At 62.3% G+C, this 18649-nt stretch overlaps 1 protein-coding gene across 1 annotated transcript; it reads left to right on the top strand.

Moving 5' to 3' along the window:
• The first annotated feature begins 13232 nt into the window (after positions 1 to 13232).
• On the top strand, positions 13233 to 17992 carry ACTB (actin beta). Its single transcript, XM_082772680.1, has 6 exons — positions 13233 to 13369; positions 14776 to 14904; positions 15223 to 15462; positions 15994 to 16432; positions 16741 to 16922; positions 17259 to 17992. Exons 2-6 carry the CDS (start codon positions 14782 to 14784, stop codon positions 17400 to 17402), a joined length of 1128 nt encoding a protein of 375 aa, XP_082628806.1. The 5' UTR covers positions 13233 to 13369; positions 14776 to 14781; the 3' UTR covers positions 17403 to 17992.
• Positions 17993 to 18649: the final 657 nt, after the last annotated feature.

The raw sequence follows: 18649 nt of genomic DNA, 5'->3' as shown, positions 1-18649 counted from the left end.
GCCTCATTAAAATTGCATTAGGTGGAATTAAGGAAGGGGAAAAAAAAAAAAAAGCAGCACGAGGAAAACAAAGGGCAGCCCTAGAAGGGGGTCCCAAAGCTTTGGGTCGAGCGCCGGGGGCTTCCCGTGGGGGTGCGAAACGGGGCACGGCGGTGGCAGCGCCGTGTCCCCACATCCGGGGCCCACGGGAGAAGATGATTTGGGTTAAACGCAGGGAAGGGGCACGTTTCTGGCCCGTGGCCATCGCCCCTCGCAGCCACCGTCTGCTGCAGCCCCGGAGGAGGGCCAGGAGGGAGGGTTTTGTATGGTCCCCGTGTCCTCCCCCCACCAACTGCTGCTGCAAGGAGCCGGCGCGGAAGAATTCAGAGCGCAGCCCCAAGCGTGCTGCCAGCACCTGCCCACGCAGCTCGCCAAAATAAGCCGGGAGATTGGGGAGAAATGCCCCAATCCCAATCCTGTGGCTGCTCCCTCGGGATTAAAAAGTGGTGGGAGCAGGGCTGGGACTGTGGTCCCGGTGCAGCATCAAAGGGATGCGGGCACAGCGCATCCCAAAAAGGGGTCGGGAGGAATGGGGGGAGCCTTGGGGTGGCTGGAAATGAGTCAGGGCTGCGGGGAGGATGTCGGTGTTTCCTGCCCAGGCCTGGAGGAAGCTGCTGAGGATGGGGGATGAAGAGGAGGAGGAGGAGGAGGAGGAGGAGGTGGGGGGTGGTGCTTGCAGCTTGAGCTTTGGGGCTGGGGCACGGGCACCTTTTGCAGGGGGTGGGTGCAGAGACCCCCGTCCCCGCAGAGGCTGAGCCCCGTGGATTTGTGGATTTGTGTTCAAACCTCTCCTGAAGGAGTGAGAGGGCTCAGCCAGGAGGGAAATAAAGGTCAAGCCCCCCCAGGACCAGGGGTGTCCCCCCATAACCCCTCCAGAGCAGGGCCCCATCGCTTTAAGGGTGCAGCCGCCTGTGGCTACGAGCCCTGAGCTGTAACAGGACCCAGCTGGGAGCTCCCTATAAAGGGCTGGGAGGGGCTGGGGGGCATTTTGCAGCCCATGCTTTTGGGTTTTGGTGAGGTGAGGGGATGTTTTGGCTGCCTGGTGGGGCTGGGGGTGTCGGGTGGGGGGAGCAGGGGGACAGGGTCCATCCCTGCAGGCAGCGGGGTGGGATTTGGGTTCAGGGAAGGGGGCTGCAGTTTGGGGCTGGAGCGGGGGGGCACCAGCTGTGGCTTCCTGAGCCCGGAGATGGCCTTCCAGATGGATAACCCCATTGTGGAGGTGAAAAGGGTCCATTAGTCAGGATTAGGAACGGGGCCTCAGGGATTAGCGCTGCGCCTCCCACCCAGCCTCTGCTGGTTGCACCAGGGGACGGGGCTGGGAAATGGGGGAGCTGGCAGAAAGGGCCGATTCGGGTCCCCAAATGGCTTTATGTCCCCCCGGGGATGTCAGGTATTGTCTTGTGTATTTGCAAAATGCCCCCTCTGGGAGGAGGCTCCATCTGCTCCTGGGGTCACCGTGGGGTTTGGGCTCTTGGGCAGCCTTTGTACCCTATTGCCTCTCTCTGTGGGTACATCTGTACCCATTTCTCTTGCAATGGGGTTTTGTGCCTCCCTGGTGGGGCTGGAGGGAGCCCTGCACATGGGGAAACTGAGGCACGGGGGGTCTGAGGGGCTCGCATGGAGGTACCTGAGCACGCAGGGGATGCCCAGCGGTGCTCCCCAGCCAGGCTGTGCCCATATTCCCACCTGCATGGTAGGATGGGGACCTGCAATTCGGAGTTGTGCGTTGAATTTTGGCTTTCTGGGGAAGAGCAGGGGCCTGGGGGGGTGCTCCTTTTGCAGGAGGGAAGGTTTCACTCCCCGAGACACAGCACCTCGAGCTGCTCCCTGCTTTGTTGTAGGGCAAACAGCCGTGGGGACGCGTCACCTGGGGTGCAGGGGGGGCTTTCCCTGCTTTTACAGGGCCTGGCTGCAGGGAGGCCCCGGGGAAAGCAGGAATGTGGGGCGGAGGGGCTGTGCTGAAACCCAAAACCGCCTCGCAGGGGCCCTGGGTCTGCGCATCCGGCCCCGTGCTGCTGCAGCTGGGAGGCCCCCGGGCTGATGGGGAAGGGGCTGCAGCTCCACCACCACCACACTGCTGTGCCATGGGGATTTATGTGGTGTTCCTGGCTTGCAGCATCACCCAGCCCTGCCTTAACGAAGGTGCTCGGCCAGCAGCCAGGAGAATAAAGCCCTGCTGGTGTTGGAGATCCTGGGTGAACACGCAGAGCTCAGGAACCAGGCATACACGTGTCCGAAAAACTGCGCTTGAGGCCGGGGTCCCAGCAGCCAGGGAAGGCACCGGGCCCCCTGCAGACCCCATGGGGGTGAAGCGGGGGTGGTTGCTGCCTTGCAGGGCATAGTAAAGGCTCGGGTGGGGAGCAGGGGTGATGTGGTGGGACTGCGCAGTTCGTGGTCCCACTTTGGAGCGTGCAAACCCTCGTGCAACGTGCGTGTCAGTGCGTGCGATCTGTTTTGCAGCGTGCCCCTCGGCGTGCGCAAAGCCCCGCGTGGTGTTCAGCTGGGAGCGTGCAAATCCTGGTGCGGCGAGCATGTAGTGAGCGTGCCGTTCCTGGTGCAATGTGCACATCAGGGTCTGCAATTCCTGGAGCAGAGGACACCTGGGAATTCCTTGCACAGCTGCATGCTGCAGGGTGTGCACTCCCTGGTGCAGTGAGCATGCAATTCCTCGGACAACGCGTGTCAGTGTGATTGCAATCCCTGGTGCAGCACACACCTTGGCGCACGCATTTCTTTGTGCATTGCACACCTCGGAGCGTGCAAGGCCCTGGGACGTGTGCACGGCAGCGTGCAGCCCGTGGTGCAGCAGGCAGCTGGGTGCATGGCTCCGTGCTGTGCCCCGTGCTGTGCGCACGCTCCTGCACGCTGCGTGTCTCGCTGCCGTGCACGCCCCTGCGCAGCGCAGTGTGCATCCCAACACTGCCACCCAGCAGCCCGGCCGTGCTCTGCAGCAGCTCGGGTGGGTGTTGCAGCTTCTGCAAGCCCCAGGCAGGGTGGACAACATGGAGACGAACAAAGCAGCTGAGGGGAGCCGGTGGTGGGGGTTTTGCTGCCTGTGCTGGCAGCAGGAGGGGTTGGGGGTCCCTTTGGGGAGGCTCCGGGGTCAATCCCTTGTGCCTGTGCATTGGTGGTGAGCAGAAAGCACAAATCCCACAGGATTTGGGTTTAGGGTGGGAGTGAGCATCCTGACAAGGGTATTTTGGTGCTCCAGCACTGTTTAATCCCCACCAATGAAGGGGAAGCCTGGACATCACTGGTGCTCCCCAGCCCATTCATCCTGTGCCCGGGTTGCACAAAGCACCAGCAGAACCACCCCACGGCCCCACCGTGGTACCCAGCACTGGGACTGGAGTAGCCCCACACGTGTCCTCAGGGTTGGCCAAATTCCCAAGTCCTTTATCTCTCCGGTGAATCATTTATGGGGCCGGGCAGGCTGCACACAAAAGCCTCATAAAACCCGGTGCCAGCTGAGCGCAGCAGCTGATCGCTTCCCTGAGTTCCTGCGAGCCCCCGGTGCCGTGGGTGTTTCCCTGCCTCGTGCAAGGAGGGCAAAAGGGGGATTTAGGGCAGGGGTTTTAGGCTGCTGGTAGTTCTGGAGGGGTTGATTTGTTAAGGTTTGGGAAAAACTCAGCAGTGGGATCCCAGACAAAATCCAGCTGCCTGGGGAGGCGGCTTGGTGCTGCAGTGGCCGGTGCTGCCCGTGTGTGGCACGTCCCCCCCCGGGCATGGCAGGGAAGGAGGGGATAGCTCAGGGGTCACCCTGGTGCCAGCCTGGGGCCGGGACTTTCTCCTGGTGCTGTCACCCCCTTGTATTTCCAGCGGGCTCCCTCACCTGCCCCACGGACACCGAGCTTCACCCCCCAACTCCAGGTGCACCAAGGTGCCCCCGCGCGTGCGCTCCCACTCCAGCCCCTCCATCCCACTTCTTATTTTTATTCTCTCGTCCCAAAGCGCCGTTTTATCACCTGCACACCCACACCACCACGTGCCAGCCTCGCTGCCTTTCCCAGACCTCGCCCCAGGGCGTGTGTTCCCTGCAGACCCCACGCGGGGCCCTTTGCCCGGCGGGTGGTGGCGGCGATGTCCCGGCTGGGTGCTGGGTGCTCCCCATGGGGCTGGGCCGCTCCTCCCCGTCCCCCCCCCACCAAGAACCGAGGGGAGGAAATGGCTGCATGACGGAGCCGCCAGCAGCAGCCAGCCGGGCTGGGGATGACTAAGTTTGGCAGTGCTACCTGCCGCCTGTTTTTCCTTTTAAGGAGGATTTGAGCGAGAGCCCGGCCGGAGCGAATTCTCCTGCAGAACCCAGAAGGGATCCACCCTGCCCTTAGGGACTGCCACCGCCGCCCCTGGGGACAGCGGGGACGGGGATGGGAGCAGGGTGGGTGGGTGGCGAGGTGCTGGAGGCGTGGATGGGCACCCCCCCCCCCTCCTTCCCTCTGTCTCCCCGTCCGGACGGGGCACCCGGGTGTTTTCGCTTTCTATTTTAAGGAGCTGGATGCGGCCCCAAGCGGAGGCCTGGCCGCTCCGTGCCACCCTCCTGGGAGGCCACCCCTGCGGCCCCGTGTGGCTTCCCCGGCTGGCTGGTGGCCACGGGGGGGTGTCGAGACCCTGGGTGCCCACCTCGTCCCCGTCCCTTTGTGCTCCATCACCCCACACCCTGTCCCAGCCCAGGGGTATTTGCGTGGTGCGAGCTCAGGCTGTGCTCCCCGTGCCTCAGTTTCCCCTTTGCAGCACCCCGGGGGAGGATGGAGGGGACACCCGAGCACCCGGGAGCTGGAGGAGCAGAGGGGTCCCCATGGCACCCGTGGCCTCAGCCTGGATGGGGTTTTTGGGGGGCTTTTTGGGGGGCTGGGGTGGGAACATCCCCAATTCTCCCCCTGGGTGGGTGCCTGCTGGGGGGCTGCGAGGGGACAGCGTGACACGGGGTGGGGACGTGTTTGCAAAGGGACCCGCAGCTGGGAGGTGACAGCACGGCAGGGGGCACGGCTGGTGAGAAAGGCAGAGAGCAAAGCAAAAAGGGGCTGGGGACAGGGACGGGGACAGGCAGAGCTGTCACCTCTCCCCGGGGTGGCCACCGCGGCCCCCAGCCGGCGCAGGGGGGGGGCCGGGAGCGCGGCTCCCCGCGCTGTGTCCTGCATTCTTGGCATTATTCTCCTTTTTTTCTCCTCCTCCTCCACCCCGGGACGCGCTCTCAAACCTCTCCATTTATGGCCAGGAGGTTAGGTCAACGGGGAGGCTGAGGGGACACCCGGGGAGAGGGACAGGGGGTGTCACCCACCTGGGTGACACGGCCACCCCAAGGTGGGGGGGGGTCACAGCGGGGCGGGATGGGGACACCTGGGCATGGCCCCCCGGGACCCCCGCCACCTCTCCAAGGGGCTGTGAGCGGGGTGACCCCCGGGATGCTGGGGGTACCCGGAGTTTCTAGGCAAAAATCAGCCCCCCCGGGGCGGGCAGGGCCCCTCCATCCTTTTTATTTTATTTGATTTGATTTGATTTCCCTTTAATTATAAGCTCAGCGCTGCTGGCTCAGGGGCGAGGCTGCAGGGGAAGGCTGGCGGTGTCCTTGGGCCACCGAGGAGTCACCGGGGCAGGGTGAGATGACTCCTGAGCGGCTCCGGATGACGAAACGCCCTGATTCATTCAAATCACTGATATTAAAATAAAAAATAAAATAAATAAGTCGGTGACTCAGCCGGTGGTACCCCGCCATTTGGCGGTGATGGGGTGGTTTGCTCAGGGTTAGGTTTTCGGGGTGGGTTTTCCCTCGGTCTCTAATAACACCTCGGGGCGTTGCTGGAGGGAACGGGCTGGGTTTGGGGCACCCAAGGGACCCGCAGCTCCCCTGTGCAGGCAGGGCTGGCAGCCGGGGTGATTAAATCCCTGGGACAAGCCGGGATGCTTAAAGGGGGGCACGCACAAGCCCCCCATCCCCAGGAGGTGCTGGGTGGGGAAGACCTCAGCACCTCGTTAATAAGGGCGAGGTGGATGAGCTCGGGGTGTCCTCCAGTGCCATAACCAGCCCTGCACCCCTAGGCCGCCGATGCCCGAACCCCATCCCCACGGAGAGGGGGGGACACCCCAAAATTTGGCCCCGTCCCCCGCGGGGACCGGCTCGTTCCCCTCACAGCTGACTCAGCCGGATGGGATTCCCACAGTTTCCGTCAGGTGCTGCCCGGAGTAAATGGGGAAGAGATTTCACAAGCCCCGGTAATTAATGCTAATTACAGAGCAGCAACATGGGAATCGCTCCTTTTTCCCCCGGTGCCCTTCCAAAAATGGCTCTCTGCAGGTGTGGCACCGTCCTTCGCCTGTCATTAGGCGCTGCTGCGCCGCGGGGAAGGTGAAGATTTGGGAGGCTGGGGCTGTGGGAACGGGGTGGTGGGGACGGGTCCCCGAGGTCCCCAAGGTCCCCGAGGGCACCCAGCTGCTGGCTTTGGCCGCAGGCAGGGCTCACGCAACCCCGGGTGAGGGAAACCCATGGGGAAAAATGGTTTTCTCCTCGTCACACCCCCAAAAAAAATGTGCCATATTGGAAATAAGGGGTGGTGGAGCGGGGCTGGCAGAGCCGAGCTCCAGACCCAGCTGTGATGGGATGGAGAAAACCTCTCCTGCCCCCAAAACCTGGCTCGGACAAGGGGAAGTGGCTCGGAGGTGACCTGGTGACACCGCACGGCACCGGCTGGCGCTGGCATCGCCCTTAGGGATGGAAATCACCACCCCGGCTGAGAAACCCTTCTGGCCGGGTGGCAAAGCACTGGGAGCTGCTGGGACCTCTCTGCTGGCCCTCCCAGCCCCGCTGTGGTGTTTAAAATTGGGTTTAGGGCACTGGGATCGGGGTGCCTGTCCCCTGGGGCGGTCGTGCCCGGTTGGAGCGCACGGGGAGGTGAAGGGGACGGCGCGGCCCCGCCTGGCCGAGGACACCCAGGCTGGAAACACCTCATTCCCGAGGGATGGAAAGGGTTTCAAAGGAATCAGAGCTCACAGGAGAGGACGTCTGACGGGCATTAAATCCACCCCGAGCCACTTTCTGGGTGGTTTTCCTCCTTCTCCAGCAGGAAACGCTCCCATGGCCGCGGGTGCTCAGACGGGGTGGGGAGCGGGGAACCGGCCCTACACGCAGCAAAGCCAGCCCCAACGGGGCCCGCAGGGAGGCAGCCGCCTGCGTGGGTTTTGAAATAAGCGTTGACTTCGCCGAGATTTGTTTTATTTAATCTCAATTTTGCTTTATTTTTTTTTTGATGTGTCCGAGCATCGCCCTCCGCTTTCGCATCTCGCCCCTTGCGGCGTCGGGAGCCGCTGCCCATCGGCTGGGTAGGCGGGAGGATTCTCACGCTGCCCCGGCCCGTCGGGGCCTGAGAGAAGAAGGGTGATCCCAAAACGGGTGCCAGTTCCCCTGGGGATTGCTGTTTTAATGACAGGTCGCCGCTAACGAGCCTGCTGGCAGGGCGCTCGCGGAGAGGGAGCGCGGTGCGGCTCCGGGGCTGGGCGCACTCTGAGACAGTGCAGGAGAAGTGCTGGAAACCCCAAAAGAGGAGGGGATGGCCGGTAAATGGCTGGTTTTGGTGATTCCCAGGTGTTGGCTGGGTCGGCATCTCCTGCGTTTTGGGGCTGGAGCACACTACAGGAGCTGCTTGGTGATTTCCTCCAAGGTAATTCCCCCCCTGCCCACCTCTGCTGGCAAACCCGAGGCAGAGCGCCCACCAGGCACACCAGTGGCTCCCCTTTATGGACTCAGGGGGCACCTCCAAACCCCCCGGGGATAAACCAGCATCACCAGCACCGTGCCACAGCACCATGGGGTCGGGGGGCTCCTCTCCTGCCCTGCCCCTCGCTCTGGGGGTCCTGCAGGGGTGCACGGGGCAGAGACCCCGTGAGACCCCATCCCCGTGTGCCTGGGGTGCAGGGAGGATGCCGGGCACAACCACGGGGCCGAGGGGCTGGGCAGCATCCAGGTGTGCTGTGGGCACACAGACAGCCGACGGGGAGGAGGAGGAGGAGGAGGAGGAGGAGGAGGAGGAGGAGGAGGAGGAGGAGGAGGAAGGCAGGACGTCGTTCTCTGCCGACGAGGCCCCGGCTGCTCTTTGGTTTCCTGTTTCCGCCGTTTTTTCCCCCAACCAGGCCCATCGGTTACGCTGCAGCCAGGTTTTGCCATTTAAGGCTGATTTCCCCGGGCCGCCAGCGGTGCGAGTGCTGGCAGCTCGGGGCATCGGGTGGTCACCAAAACGCACACCCAGGGAGGTGGGCGAGGACAGGGGACCCCTGCCTTCAGCCCCCCACCGCCCCATCCTCTCCTTCTCGCTCGGCGGGGCAGGAGGTGGTGTTTCCTCCTCTTTTATTATTTTATTTTTCTTTTTGCAGAGCGCAAAGCCGCGGGAGGAGGTCTGGGTTTGGCCGCGGGGCGATGCCCTGTGTTTGGTGACCCAGCTGGGCAGGAGAAAACCCCTTCCTGGCACGGGTCCAGGCAGGGCACCACGGTGTTTTGGGGCCCCGGTTGAGGTCTCACCCTCCTCCCTGTCCCCCCAGCACCCCTCGATGTGGCTGCCCCGAGGCTTCCTCATTCCCAGCACCACATTTGGCTGCTGCTGCTTCCTCTTCTTGCTCATCCCCCACCTCGGCCAAGCAAACCCAGGGCTGGCAGGGAAACCCGATGTGCAAAACGATGGCCACGGAGCGGTGCTGGCAGAGCCCCGCGGTCACCGAGGCGAGGGTCGGGTTATCTCCCCCAAATCCCCTTCCAGCTGTGGGGTGGGCACCTGGGTCCCCAGGATGGAACAGCCCAGGGGGCACCCACGGTGCTGGAGGCTGGCCCAGGAGGCTGCTGACCTCCTCGGAGGCAGCAGGAGGGCGATGCACAACCCCTGGCACACGGATACGGGATGGGGTGAGCGTGGTGGTGTCTGCTCCCGTCCTGGGAAAAATCCTCCAGAGCCGGCGAAGCGCCGGCTGCGCACGGGGGAGTGACAATTAGCGCCCGGCATCGACGGCTCCTGTTTGACTTTCTCCCGAGATCTTATCTGCTGCCAGCAGGAATGCGTGAAACCAGCCAAAGCACACTCGGAAATATCGTCTGGAGGGAGAGGGGGAAATCTCTGGGGCAAGGGGCTGAGAGGGCAACAAAGCGCAGCGGGGACGGGTGCCGGCGCCACCGGGCTTTGCGATGGGTGCTCTCCAAAATCCGGGTGCTGGGTGGCACCCAGGGTGCTGGCCCACACCACCACACACCCGTGCTCACTGCACCGCGAGCTGTTTGGTTTCCAGCACCCAAAACAAAGGCAGGGCTCTCCCCCTGCCTCCAGGGGCCATCTCTGACGGGGGGTGCCCTTTGCGTGTTGCCATCCGCCAAGCCTGGCGGAGATCAAAGCGAATCTCAGGGCACTCGGCCGTCCCCATCCCCGCTTCATTTCCTAGGTACGGCGCTGGCAGCGAGCCCTCCAGCTGCCTCCTCGCCTTTCTGGCCAGCCAGTGGGAAAAATCCACTTCCAAAGTAATTAAGAAGGAGCTGAAAAGACCCCGGGCTGCACGGCGCGGTGCGTGCCGGAGCGGAGTGGCGAAACCCAGGAGCATCCCTAGGGAAAAGCCCCCCCAGGGCTGCACCAGGGTGGGTTTGGGCCCCCCCGTGGGCGCTGTCAGAGGGCTGACACTCGCAGAGAAAGCCCGGCGAGCGTCAGCTCTTTCTCTTCCCCTTCTGTTTTTAGCTGGAGGAAAAACCCCCGGCACTGGGGGGTCCGCGGGGGGCTCCGCCGAGCGCGGGGCTCAGCTCGGCCCCGTCCCGTTGCCGGGGGAGAGCAAACCCCAAGGGTGCAGGGGGCGGCCGAGCGGGCTCTGTGCGTGCTGCTGCAATCGTGCCGGGCTGAGGAACGGCCTTGGGAGGAAATAAATCCGACACCAGGGCCGGCTCCCGCTGCCAAGGTCAAGCGAAGCAGCAGGGCTCGGCAGGGGGAAGGCGGCTTTGCTCCCGTGCCCTCTTCAACACCCGCAGCCAAATCCCCCCGGGGATGGAAAACGGTGGATTTCTGCTGTTTTCCAGCATGATAGAAAAGAATAATTTGCCTGGGGAGGGGGAGATGCTGGGTGCGAGGACAGCCTGCCCGCCGGGGGGATGCAGCGGGCTGGGGGCAGCGGCGCCGGGTGCGTGGAGCTCCGCAAAGGGAAGGGTGTTCGGCCCTGCTGCAGGAGGGGCTGATAAATTGCAGGGAGCTCCCGGGAGATCGATAGGAAGGAGCCAGAACCTCGGGGATTGATGCAGGAGAGCGCAGAGCGAGGCTCGGAGGAGGAGAGGGAGATGAGAGAGGCCGCGACGCAGCGAGGAGGATGCTGGCAGCCGCGCAGCGGGGAGGTTTTACACCAAATCTGTGCCCGGAGAGGGGGGAGCTGGGGGCTGAGGGGTTCACGGGGAGCCGGGCACAGCCCCGGGCTTCGTGCTGGGTTTTCACCTCCTGCCGATTCCCGCTGGAGCCGACGTGGCAAGGGCTGAACCGAAAAAGAGGAAGGGGCCGGGATGGCGCCCGTGCAATAGGGGATGTGGCCGGCGCCTTTCCCTCTTCCCCTCGGGGAGCGGGAAGGGAGGGGAGGCTCCCAGAAACATCCCCGAGTTCGGGGCGATGCGAGGCAGCCCGGCAGGCCCCCAAATTTTCCACCTCTGTCCCAGCATCACGATGGCACGGGGCGCTGAGCTGCTGTGCCAAGGGGGGCTGGAAGAGGACAAGTGGGACTCAGAGCCCCCTGTGCCCACCCTGGGGCGCAGAAATCGGGGCGAAACGCGACGAGGGGGGAGGCTGGAGGCCGCCTGGCCGTGTCGGGGCCTCCTCCTCCTCGTCCTCCTCCTCTCCTCCGCATGCTTTTGTCCGAGCCCAAGGTCAGGCAGGGAGAATTGAAGCACAACAAGGGGCACGGGGGGGCCGCGGCTGGCTGCGGGGTGTCCGCAGGGCGGTGGCCGCCAGCACCCTCGGGGACATCCCGACCCCACGGATCTGGGGATTGGGGTGCTCCCCGTGCTGTTCCCCTTTTTCTCTCCTCTTGGCTCTTGGGATGGCCCCAGGAGGGTCCCAGCTCGGTCACATCGTGCGCCGGGCACCGTGGGCCACATCCTGCCCATCCCAGAGACGTGCACCCGGCGGGGCTGGGGCTGTGTAATCAAGGTGAGCGCTAATTGCTCCGTGATTCCCCTCCTCTTTTCCCATCCTCTGGTGGCCTCCCGGTGACGCTCCCGGTCCCAAACCCGTGGTTTTTGTGGGACGTTTTCCTGCCGGGGCCGCCTGCAGACCCCTTATCAGCGGGTGCCGCGCGCCGTCAGCGCCACCCGTGCCTCGTGGCTCCCCTTCTTTGACGCGCGAGCTCCTAATTAATAACCAGCCCTTTGAAAAGCGGAGCGCAAACAGTAATTAATTCCCCGCCAGGTAGGTAATTAACAGCGACGACTCCCATTTTACCGCCGGGATCCGGCACCGTGCACCCGCGGGGCCGCTCCGCACCACCGGGGGTGGCACCAGGGGGGTGGCACCGGGTGCTGGGTGTCCCCGCGGCCACCCCCGGCCACAGGGGGGATGAGGCCGGGTGCCAGGAGGCCACCTCCAGCCTCCATCTGGGAGGATTTTCCAGGGGTTCCCGTCCTCTGCACCCCATCCTCGCAGCATCCCCGCTGCAAAAAGCCCCTGCAATGCCCACCGAGGGCGTGCCGTGAAAAATGGGCGTTTTTAGCCATTTCCTTTCATTTTTCCAAGCATTTTGTGTTTGGTCATTCATTTTTCTGCCCTACCAACCCCATTCTTGACCTGCCAAGAGCGGGCACTGGAAGTCCCCATGCTGACGTCTGCCTGCTCCGAGCCGGCAACAGCTTGCGGGCGGCTGCTGTGCCTTTACTTACGGGCCTCCTTAATTAACTTAATTAACCAGCCCGTGCTCGTGCAGCGCTGCGGAGCTGCGAGGCCCCGTGCAGCTGCCCCTGGCCGCTCTGCGGGCGCTGCCCTCACTGCGATCCCCAGCCCCTGCTGGGTGCCCGTGGAAAATGGGAAATATGTGAAAATCACCCAAATTCGGCCAAATTCTTGCTTTTGTGTGCAGGGCAGGGCTGGGCTCTGCTGGGCTCTGTTCCTGTTTCCTGATGCCTGTGGCTGGTAATGGGCTGGGGGGGCACTGAGCAACATGCACCGGGCACCGTGCACCAGGTATAGCACACCGTGCACCGGGCACTGTGCACAAGGTACTGGGCAGCATGCAGCATGCACCGAGCACCATGCACTGAGCACCATGCACAGGACACCATGCACAGAGCACTGAGCACCATGCACTGAGCACCATGCACTGGTCAGCATGCACCGAGCACCATGCATAGGGCACCATGCACAGGACACCATGCACAGAGCACCAAGCACCATGAACTGTGCACCATGCAGTGGACAGCATGCATTGAGCACCATGCACCGAGCACCATGCACAGGGGCAACACGCACCATGCACCATGCAGTGATCAGCATGCAGTGGTCAGCATGCACTGAGCACCATGCATGGGACACCATGCACTGAGCACCGAGGACCATGCACCAAGCACCGTGCAGTGGTCAGCATGCACCGGGCACCATGCACAGGGGCAACATGCACCATGCACTGTGCACCGTGCACCATGCAGTGGTCAGCATGCACCAAGCACCACGCACCGAGCACCATGCACAGGACACCATGCACTGAGCACCGAGCACCATGCACAGAGCACCGTGCAGTGGTCAGCATGCACCGAGGGCCATGCACCGAGCACCGTGCACTGAGCACCGAGCAGCGGCCGCTCCCCATTTGTGCGCCCTGCTTCAAAGGGACAGCAGCGGGGGTGGCCGTGCAATGCCCCCCCCCCAATCAAAGCAGTGCCAAATCGGGGTGTGGCGTTGCAACCCCCCCCCAAAAAAAAAATAATAATAAATCAATCAATCAAAAAAATCGCCCCCCACCCATTTAATTATTTATTTATTTGTGTATTTGTTCCGCTGAGGGGGGGGGGGAGGGAGGGGAGGTTGGGGGGAGGGGGGGGGCGCGCGCGCGCCGGGCGGGGCGGGGCGGGGCGGGCGCGCGCCGGGGCGGGGCGCGAGGAGGGAGGGGGGGGAGGGAGGAGGAGGAGGGGGCGGGGCCGGCGCGCGAGGCGGGGAGGCGCGGCGTGGGCCAATCAGGGCCGCGCGCTCGGAAAGTTTCCTTTTATGGCGAGGCGGCGGCGGCGGCGGCCCGTATAAAAGGCGGGGCGCGCGGCGGGCGGGAGTCGCTGCGAGCTCTGCCTTCGCCCCGTGCGCCCGCCCGTGCCCCGCTCCCGCCGCCCGCCCGCCTCTGACCGCGCAACTCCCCGAAGGTGAGGGGGGACCGGGGGGTAAAAGGAAGGGGTGGGGGGGGGTGTAGGGGTCCCTCGCCTCGTTGGCGGTGGGGTTTGGGGTCGTTCTCCGTGGGATCTGCTCGGCGGTGGAGGGGTGTGAGGGGTCCGGGCAGCGCTGTGGAGGTGGGGGGGGGGTGAGGAGAGGAGCGCTGAGGCGCTTTGGGGTGCTGAGGGGGGTGCTGGAGGTGTGAGGGGGGCTTTATGGTGTGCCCCCCCCCTCTCCTAACGTGGTGTGTGCGGTTAATCCGCCTCCTAAGAGGATTTGTGGCGGTGGGCTGGGGCGTGGGGCTTTGTCTGATGAGGGCTGCCCCCCTCACCCCCCCCCGGCCCTGCTCTGGGTGTGTGTGAGGGGATGGGGGGGGGGGGGGCGGCTCCCCTCAGCACCCCTTGTGGGGTCGAGGGGCGATTCCCCTCATCCTGGTGGGGTCAGGATGGGCAGTGTCCCCTTGTAGGGACTGGGGGGGGGCCACGTTCCCCTTGTGGGGACGGGGGGGCGGCTCCCTCAGCACCCCCATGCAGAAAACGGGTGGGTTTCTGTGTGTGGGGGGGGTGTGGGCGGCTCCCCGTTACGAGGGGCGCTCTGGAACAAAGGGAAAAAAGAGGGGGGGGGGGAAAAGAGGAGGAGAAGCCCCCCGTGTGCAGGGCAGGGCCGGCACCGCTCGGGCACATGTCCCGGGAGCCGCCCCCGGCCGGCACCGCCCGCAGGCAGAGCCAGGGCTCGGCTCCCTGCACCCCCCCACCCCGGTACCCCCCGGGGCCGAGCCCGGTTCCCTGCCCCTTCCCGAAGCCGGCAGCACCGGGAGCTCGGCGGCTGCCTGCTGGAAGCCGCCCCCCGGAGGTGTGCGGGCAGCTTGGGCGTGACGGGATGAAGAAGAAGAAGAGGAGGAGGAGGAGGAGGGGAGGCAGGGAGGGTGGCGAGTGCCCCCTCCCCAGGAGGTGGCAGCCCCCAAAGAGGGTGTGGGGGGGGGGGGGGGGAGTGGCTGCGGGGCTCCCCGGGGCTGGGGAGGGGTCGGGGGAGTGGCTGGCGGCGGCCCCCCGAAAGCTGGCGGCTGGCGAGGAGCGGCGAGCTGCAGCCTTATTGCCTTTTATGGTAATAATGCGAGAGGGCGCAGGGACTTCCTTTGTCCCAAATCTGTGCGCTGCCGAAATCTGGAAGGCGCCGCACCCTCTAGCGGGCGCCGGGCGAAGCGGTGCAGGCTCTGGCAGGAAGGAAATGGGTGGGGAAGGCCCTCGGAGGCATCGCAGAGCCCCGCACACGAGCCCTGTGCACCGCTGGCTCTCCCCTCTCTGGCTGCTGCCTCCGGGGGCGATTCCCCCTGCAGGATGGGGTTTGGTTGCTGGTGTGTGGCCGGCGGTGCTCACGTTCCATCTCTCTTCTTCCGCAGCCAGCCATGGATGATGATATTGCTGCGCTCGTTGTTGACAATGGCTCCGGTATGTGCAAGGCCGGTTTCGCCGGGGACGATGCCCCCCGTGCTGTCTTCCCATCCATCGTGGGTCGCCCCAGACATCAGGTACGATGTGGCTGGGGTGCTGCTTCCAGACAATGGAGAGGACCTTTGGTGAAATCATTTCTTGCTAAAGGCAGCGAGCTGCAAGAAGCCCTTTTATATTTCCTATGTGACACAAGAGGCTTCTGCACTGCAACAGGAACTGGCTGAGTGCACAGCCTCCTGTGGAGCCTTCATGCAGCATGCGTTGGAGCTGCTGACTGAATGATATCTCTGACACAAGAGGAACAGTAATTATAGAGATGTGGCTTTGGAAAAATGTTACCTGCCTAACAGGGCTTGTCCTTCGGTTAAACTTCATGCTTTTTCTTTGTTGCGCAGGGTGTGATGGTTGGCATGGGCCAGAAAGACAGCTATGTTGGTGATGAAGCTCAGAGCAAAAGAGGTATCCTGACCCTGAAGTACCCCATTGAACACGGTATTGTCACCAACTGGGACGACATGGAGAAGATCTGGCACCACACCTTCTACAATGAGCTGAGAGTAGCCCCTGAGGAGCACCCTGTGCTGCTCACAGAGGCTCCCCTGAACCCCAAAGCCAACAGAGAGAAGATGACACAGGTGTGTAGAACTCCTGAGCTTGGAGCTACAGCAGATGTTGCTGCAGGCCAGCTCTCCTCTTCCATGTTGCCCTCTCTCTGCCTTCACCACTGTTCTCCCTTTTTGCCATCTTTGCAGGGTTTTCCTTTCCTGACCTGAGTCTCCTCTTTGCTGGACCTTGACAGGTTTTGTTTGCTCTTCTAAGCTGGCTTTCTCTGAGACTGAACTAGCAACTTGTCTAACTGCTGTTTCTGACTAGACACTAATCCATTTACTGGCCTTGAGTGACCGTACCGTAGTTGATCTGGCACTTGATTGTTCCTTGCTGTGTCATGCGGATGGGCCTGTGGCGGTGGTGTCCTTGCTCAGGCTCTGACCTGGCAGGTGTGGGTGGAGGCCAGGCAAGATAAGCACCCCTGCTTCCTGGGGGAGCAAAGATGAGGCTCTTATCTGGGGGCAAAAGTAAAACCACTTGCATGGACTTGGTTTAGGCCTGTAGCGAGAACCTCGTTTTGTTCTGTTTGACTCAACCTTGCCTTCTCTCTCCCCTAGATCATGTTTGAGACCTTCAACACCCCAGCCATGTATGTAGCCATCCAGGCTGTGCTGTCCCTGTATGCCTCTGGTCGTACCACTGGTATTGTGATGGACTCTGGTGATGGTGTTACCCACACTGTGCCCATCTACGAAGGCTACGCCCTCCCCCATGCCATCCTCCGTCTGGATCTGGCTGGCCGTGACCTGACGGACTACCTCATGAAGATCCTGACAGAGAGAGGCTACAGCTTCACCACCACAGCCGAGAGAGAAATTGTGCGTGACATCAAGGAGAAGCTGTGCTACGTCGCCCTGGATTTCGAGCAGGAGATGGCCACAGCTGCCTCTAGCTCCTCCCTGGAGAAGAGCTATGAACTCCCTGATGGCCAGGTCATCACCATTGGCAACGAGAGGTTCAGGTGCCCCGAGGCCCTCTTCCAGCCATCTTTCTTGGGTAAGTCCAGCTCATTTTGGAGACCCTGTGCCCCTTCTGTGTAGGGTCAGCTAGAGACTGGGAGTCAGCTGCCAGAGTACTTGTGTTCTACTGCAAAATCTTAACCTGTCCCATCACATCTCTCAGCCTGGAGCTGTTGAAGGACTCTCAGCAGTAGAGCAGGAGGCTGAGCATGTCAGATGTGGCTTTGCCTGTAGTGCCTTCAGCTTGAAGAGTTGTGATTGTCTATCAGTTGCCCCCAGTAGCTGCTCAGGCTCTCTTCTGTGTTCCCCAGCCCTTGCTGACTTGAGACTGCTCCTTCCTCACAGGTATGGAGTCCTGTGGCATCCACGAAACTACCTTCAACTCCATCATGAAGTGCGATGTGGACATCCGTAAGGACCTGTACGCCAACACGGTGCTGTCTGGTGGTACCACAATGTACCCGGGCATCGCTGACAGGATGCAGAAGGAGATCACAGCCCTGGCACCCAGCACGATGAAAATCAAGGTAAGCTGGAGCCCTGGGAGCCTCCCGGCGCACCTCCTGCTGCTGAAATGCAAACGAGTGGGTGGAGGGCCTTGAGCTAAACTCCTACAGGAGGTGGGAACCACGCTTGGAGCGGTGCAGCCTCACCACCCTGCTGTGTGCGGGGTGGCACCTGCTCAGCCCCGTGAATAATGGGATTTCTGTGCTGCGAGTGGGGGTGGTGTGCGTGAGGCCGTGCCCTAAATAAGCCTGCTTGGCCCTCGGAGCGCCTTGGCGAGGGGATTAGCTGCTGCAGGGCTGCGCAGGAGCAAACCTCGTAGCAGCACGCTGCAGCTGAGCACCTCTTCTCTCCCGCAGATCATCGCCCCGCCTGAGCGCAAGTACTCTGTCTGGATCGGAGGCTCCATCCTGGCCTCCCTGTCCACCTTCCAGCAGATGTGGATCAGCAAGCAGGAGTATGACGAATCCGGACCCTCCATTGTCCACCGCAAATGCTTCTAAACCGGACTGTTACCAACACCCACACCCTTGTGACAAAATGAAACCCATAAATGCGTGTAAAACAAGACAAGATTGGCATGGCTTTATTTGTTTTTTTTGGCGCTTGACTCAGGATTAAAAAACTGGAATGGTGAAGGTATCAGCAGCAGTCTTAAAATGAAACATGTTGGAGCGAACGCCCCCAAAGTTCTACAATGCATCTGAGGACTTTGATTGTACATTTGTTTCTTTTTGTAATAGTCATTCCAAATATTGTTATAATGCATTGTTACAGGAAGTTACTCGCCTCTGTGAAGGCAACAGCCCAGCTTGGAAGAGCCGATACCAGTTCCTGGTGTTAGGTTGTAAACGCTTGTCTGTAAATTATGTAATCCAACAAGTGTCTTTTTGTATCTTCCGCCTTAAAAACAAAACACACTTGATCCTTTCTCTTTGATTTGTTCAGCGAGCGGGCTGTGTTCCCCAGTGATAGATGTGAATGAAGGCTTTACAGTCCCCCCTGCCTAGGAGAAGTGCCAGTATGCGGGGGAGAGAGGGGCTACCTGTACACTGACTTAAGACCAGTTCAAATAAAAGTGCACACAATAGAGGCTCGACTGGTGTTGGTGGTTCTTTCTTTATTCCTGACGGTTGGTACCCGCTCTGATCTCGCCGTGCCAGGCTGCGGGGGTCAGCTATCGCGCTGGGGTGGGAGCCAGGTGGCTGCTGGTGATACGGGGAGCAGGAGTTTGGCTCCTGGGCTGGAGATCCCCAGCTGGTGCAGGGGCGGGCAGGGCATGGTGCTCCTGGAAAGAGCGGGGTTTGGTGGGCATCCAACCCCTCCAAAAGGCTGTCTCTGGTATTCTTCCCTCATTTTCCAGAGTGGAACAGTCAGTTTCTCCCTGGGATGGAGCTTCTCCCTGGGACAGAGCTGCTTTGGTGTCCCCACACCGGGTGTGTGGCTTCTCCTGCTCCTCTTTGGGGTGTCTCCTGCCAAGCAGCTCGCTCTGCTTTACCCCACTCGTGGCCTGGGAGCGAGGGAGGCCTGAGCTGAGGCTGGGAGACTCATGCTCTGGCAGGCTGCCGGCTGGGTGGAGGCAGTGAAAGCCTGTGAAGTGGATGAAATGGACTCAGCGCAGGGCCACGGGGCTCTTACACAGGGGTGGAGCAGGGAAAGGGCGCAGCGAGGGAGCTCTCCCTTGTGCCCTGACACCCATGGAGAGTGGAGAGCGGGGCCAGCTGACGCTTTGCGTTCCCAATTCCCCCCC

Source organism: Aythya marila (genome assembly GCF_965140915.1).
Source record: "Aythya marila genome assembly, chromosome: 15".
In the NCBI taxonomy this organism is placed as follows: Eukaryota; Metazoa; Chordata; class Aves; order Anseriformes; family Anatidae; genus Aythya; species Aythya marila.
Note: the sequence above shows the minus strand (reverse complement) of the source record. Positions and strands in the feature narration are given on the sequence as shown.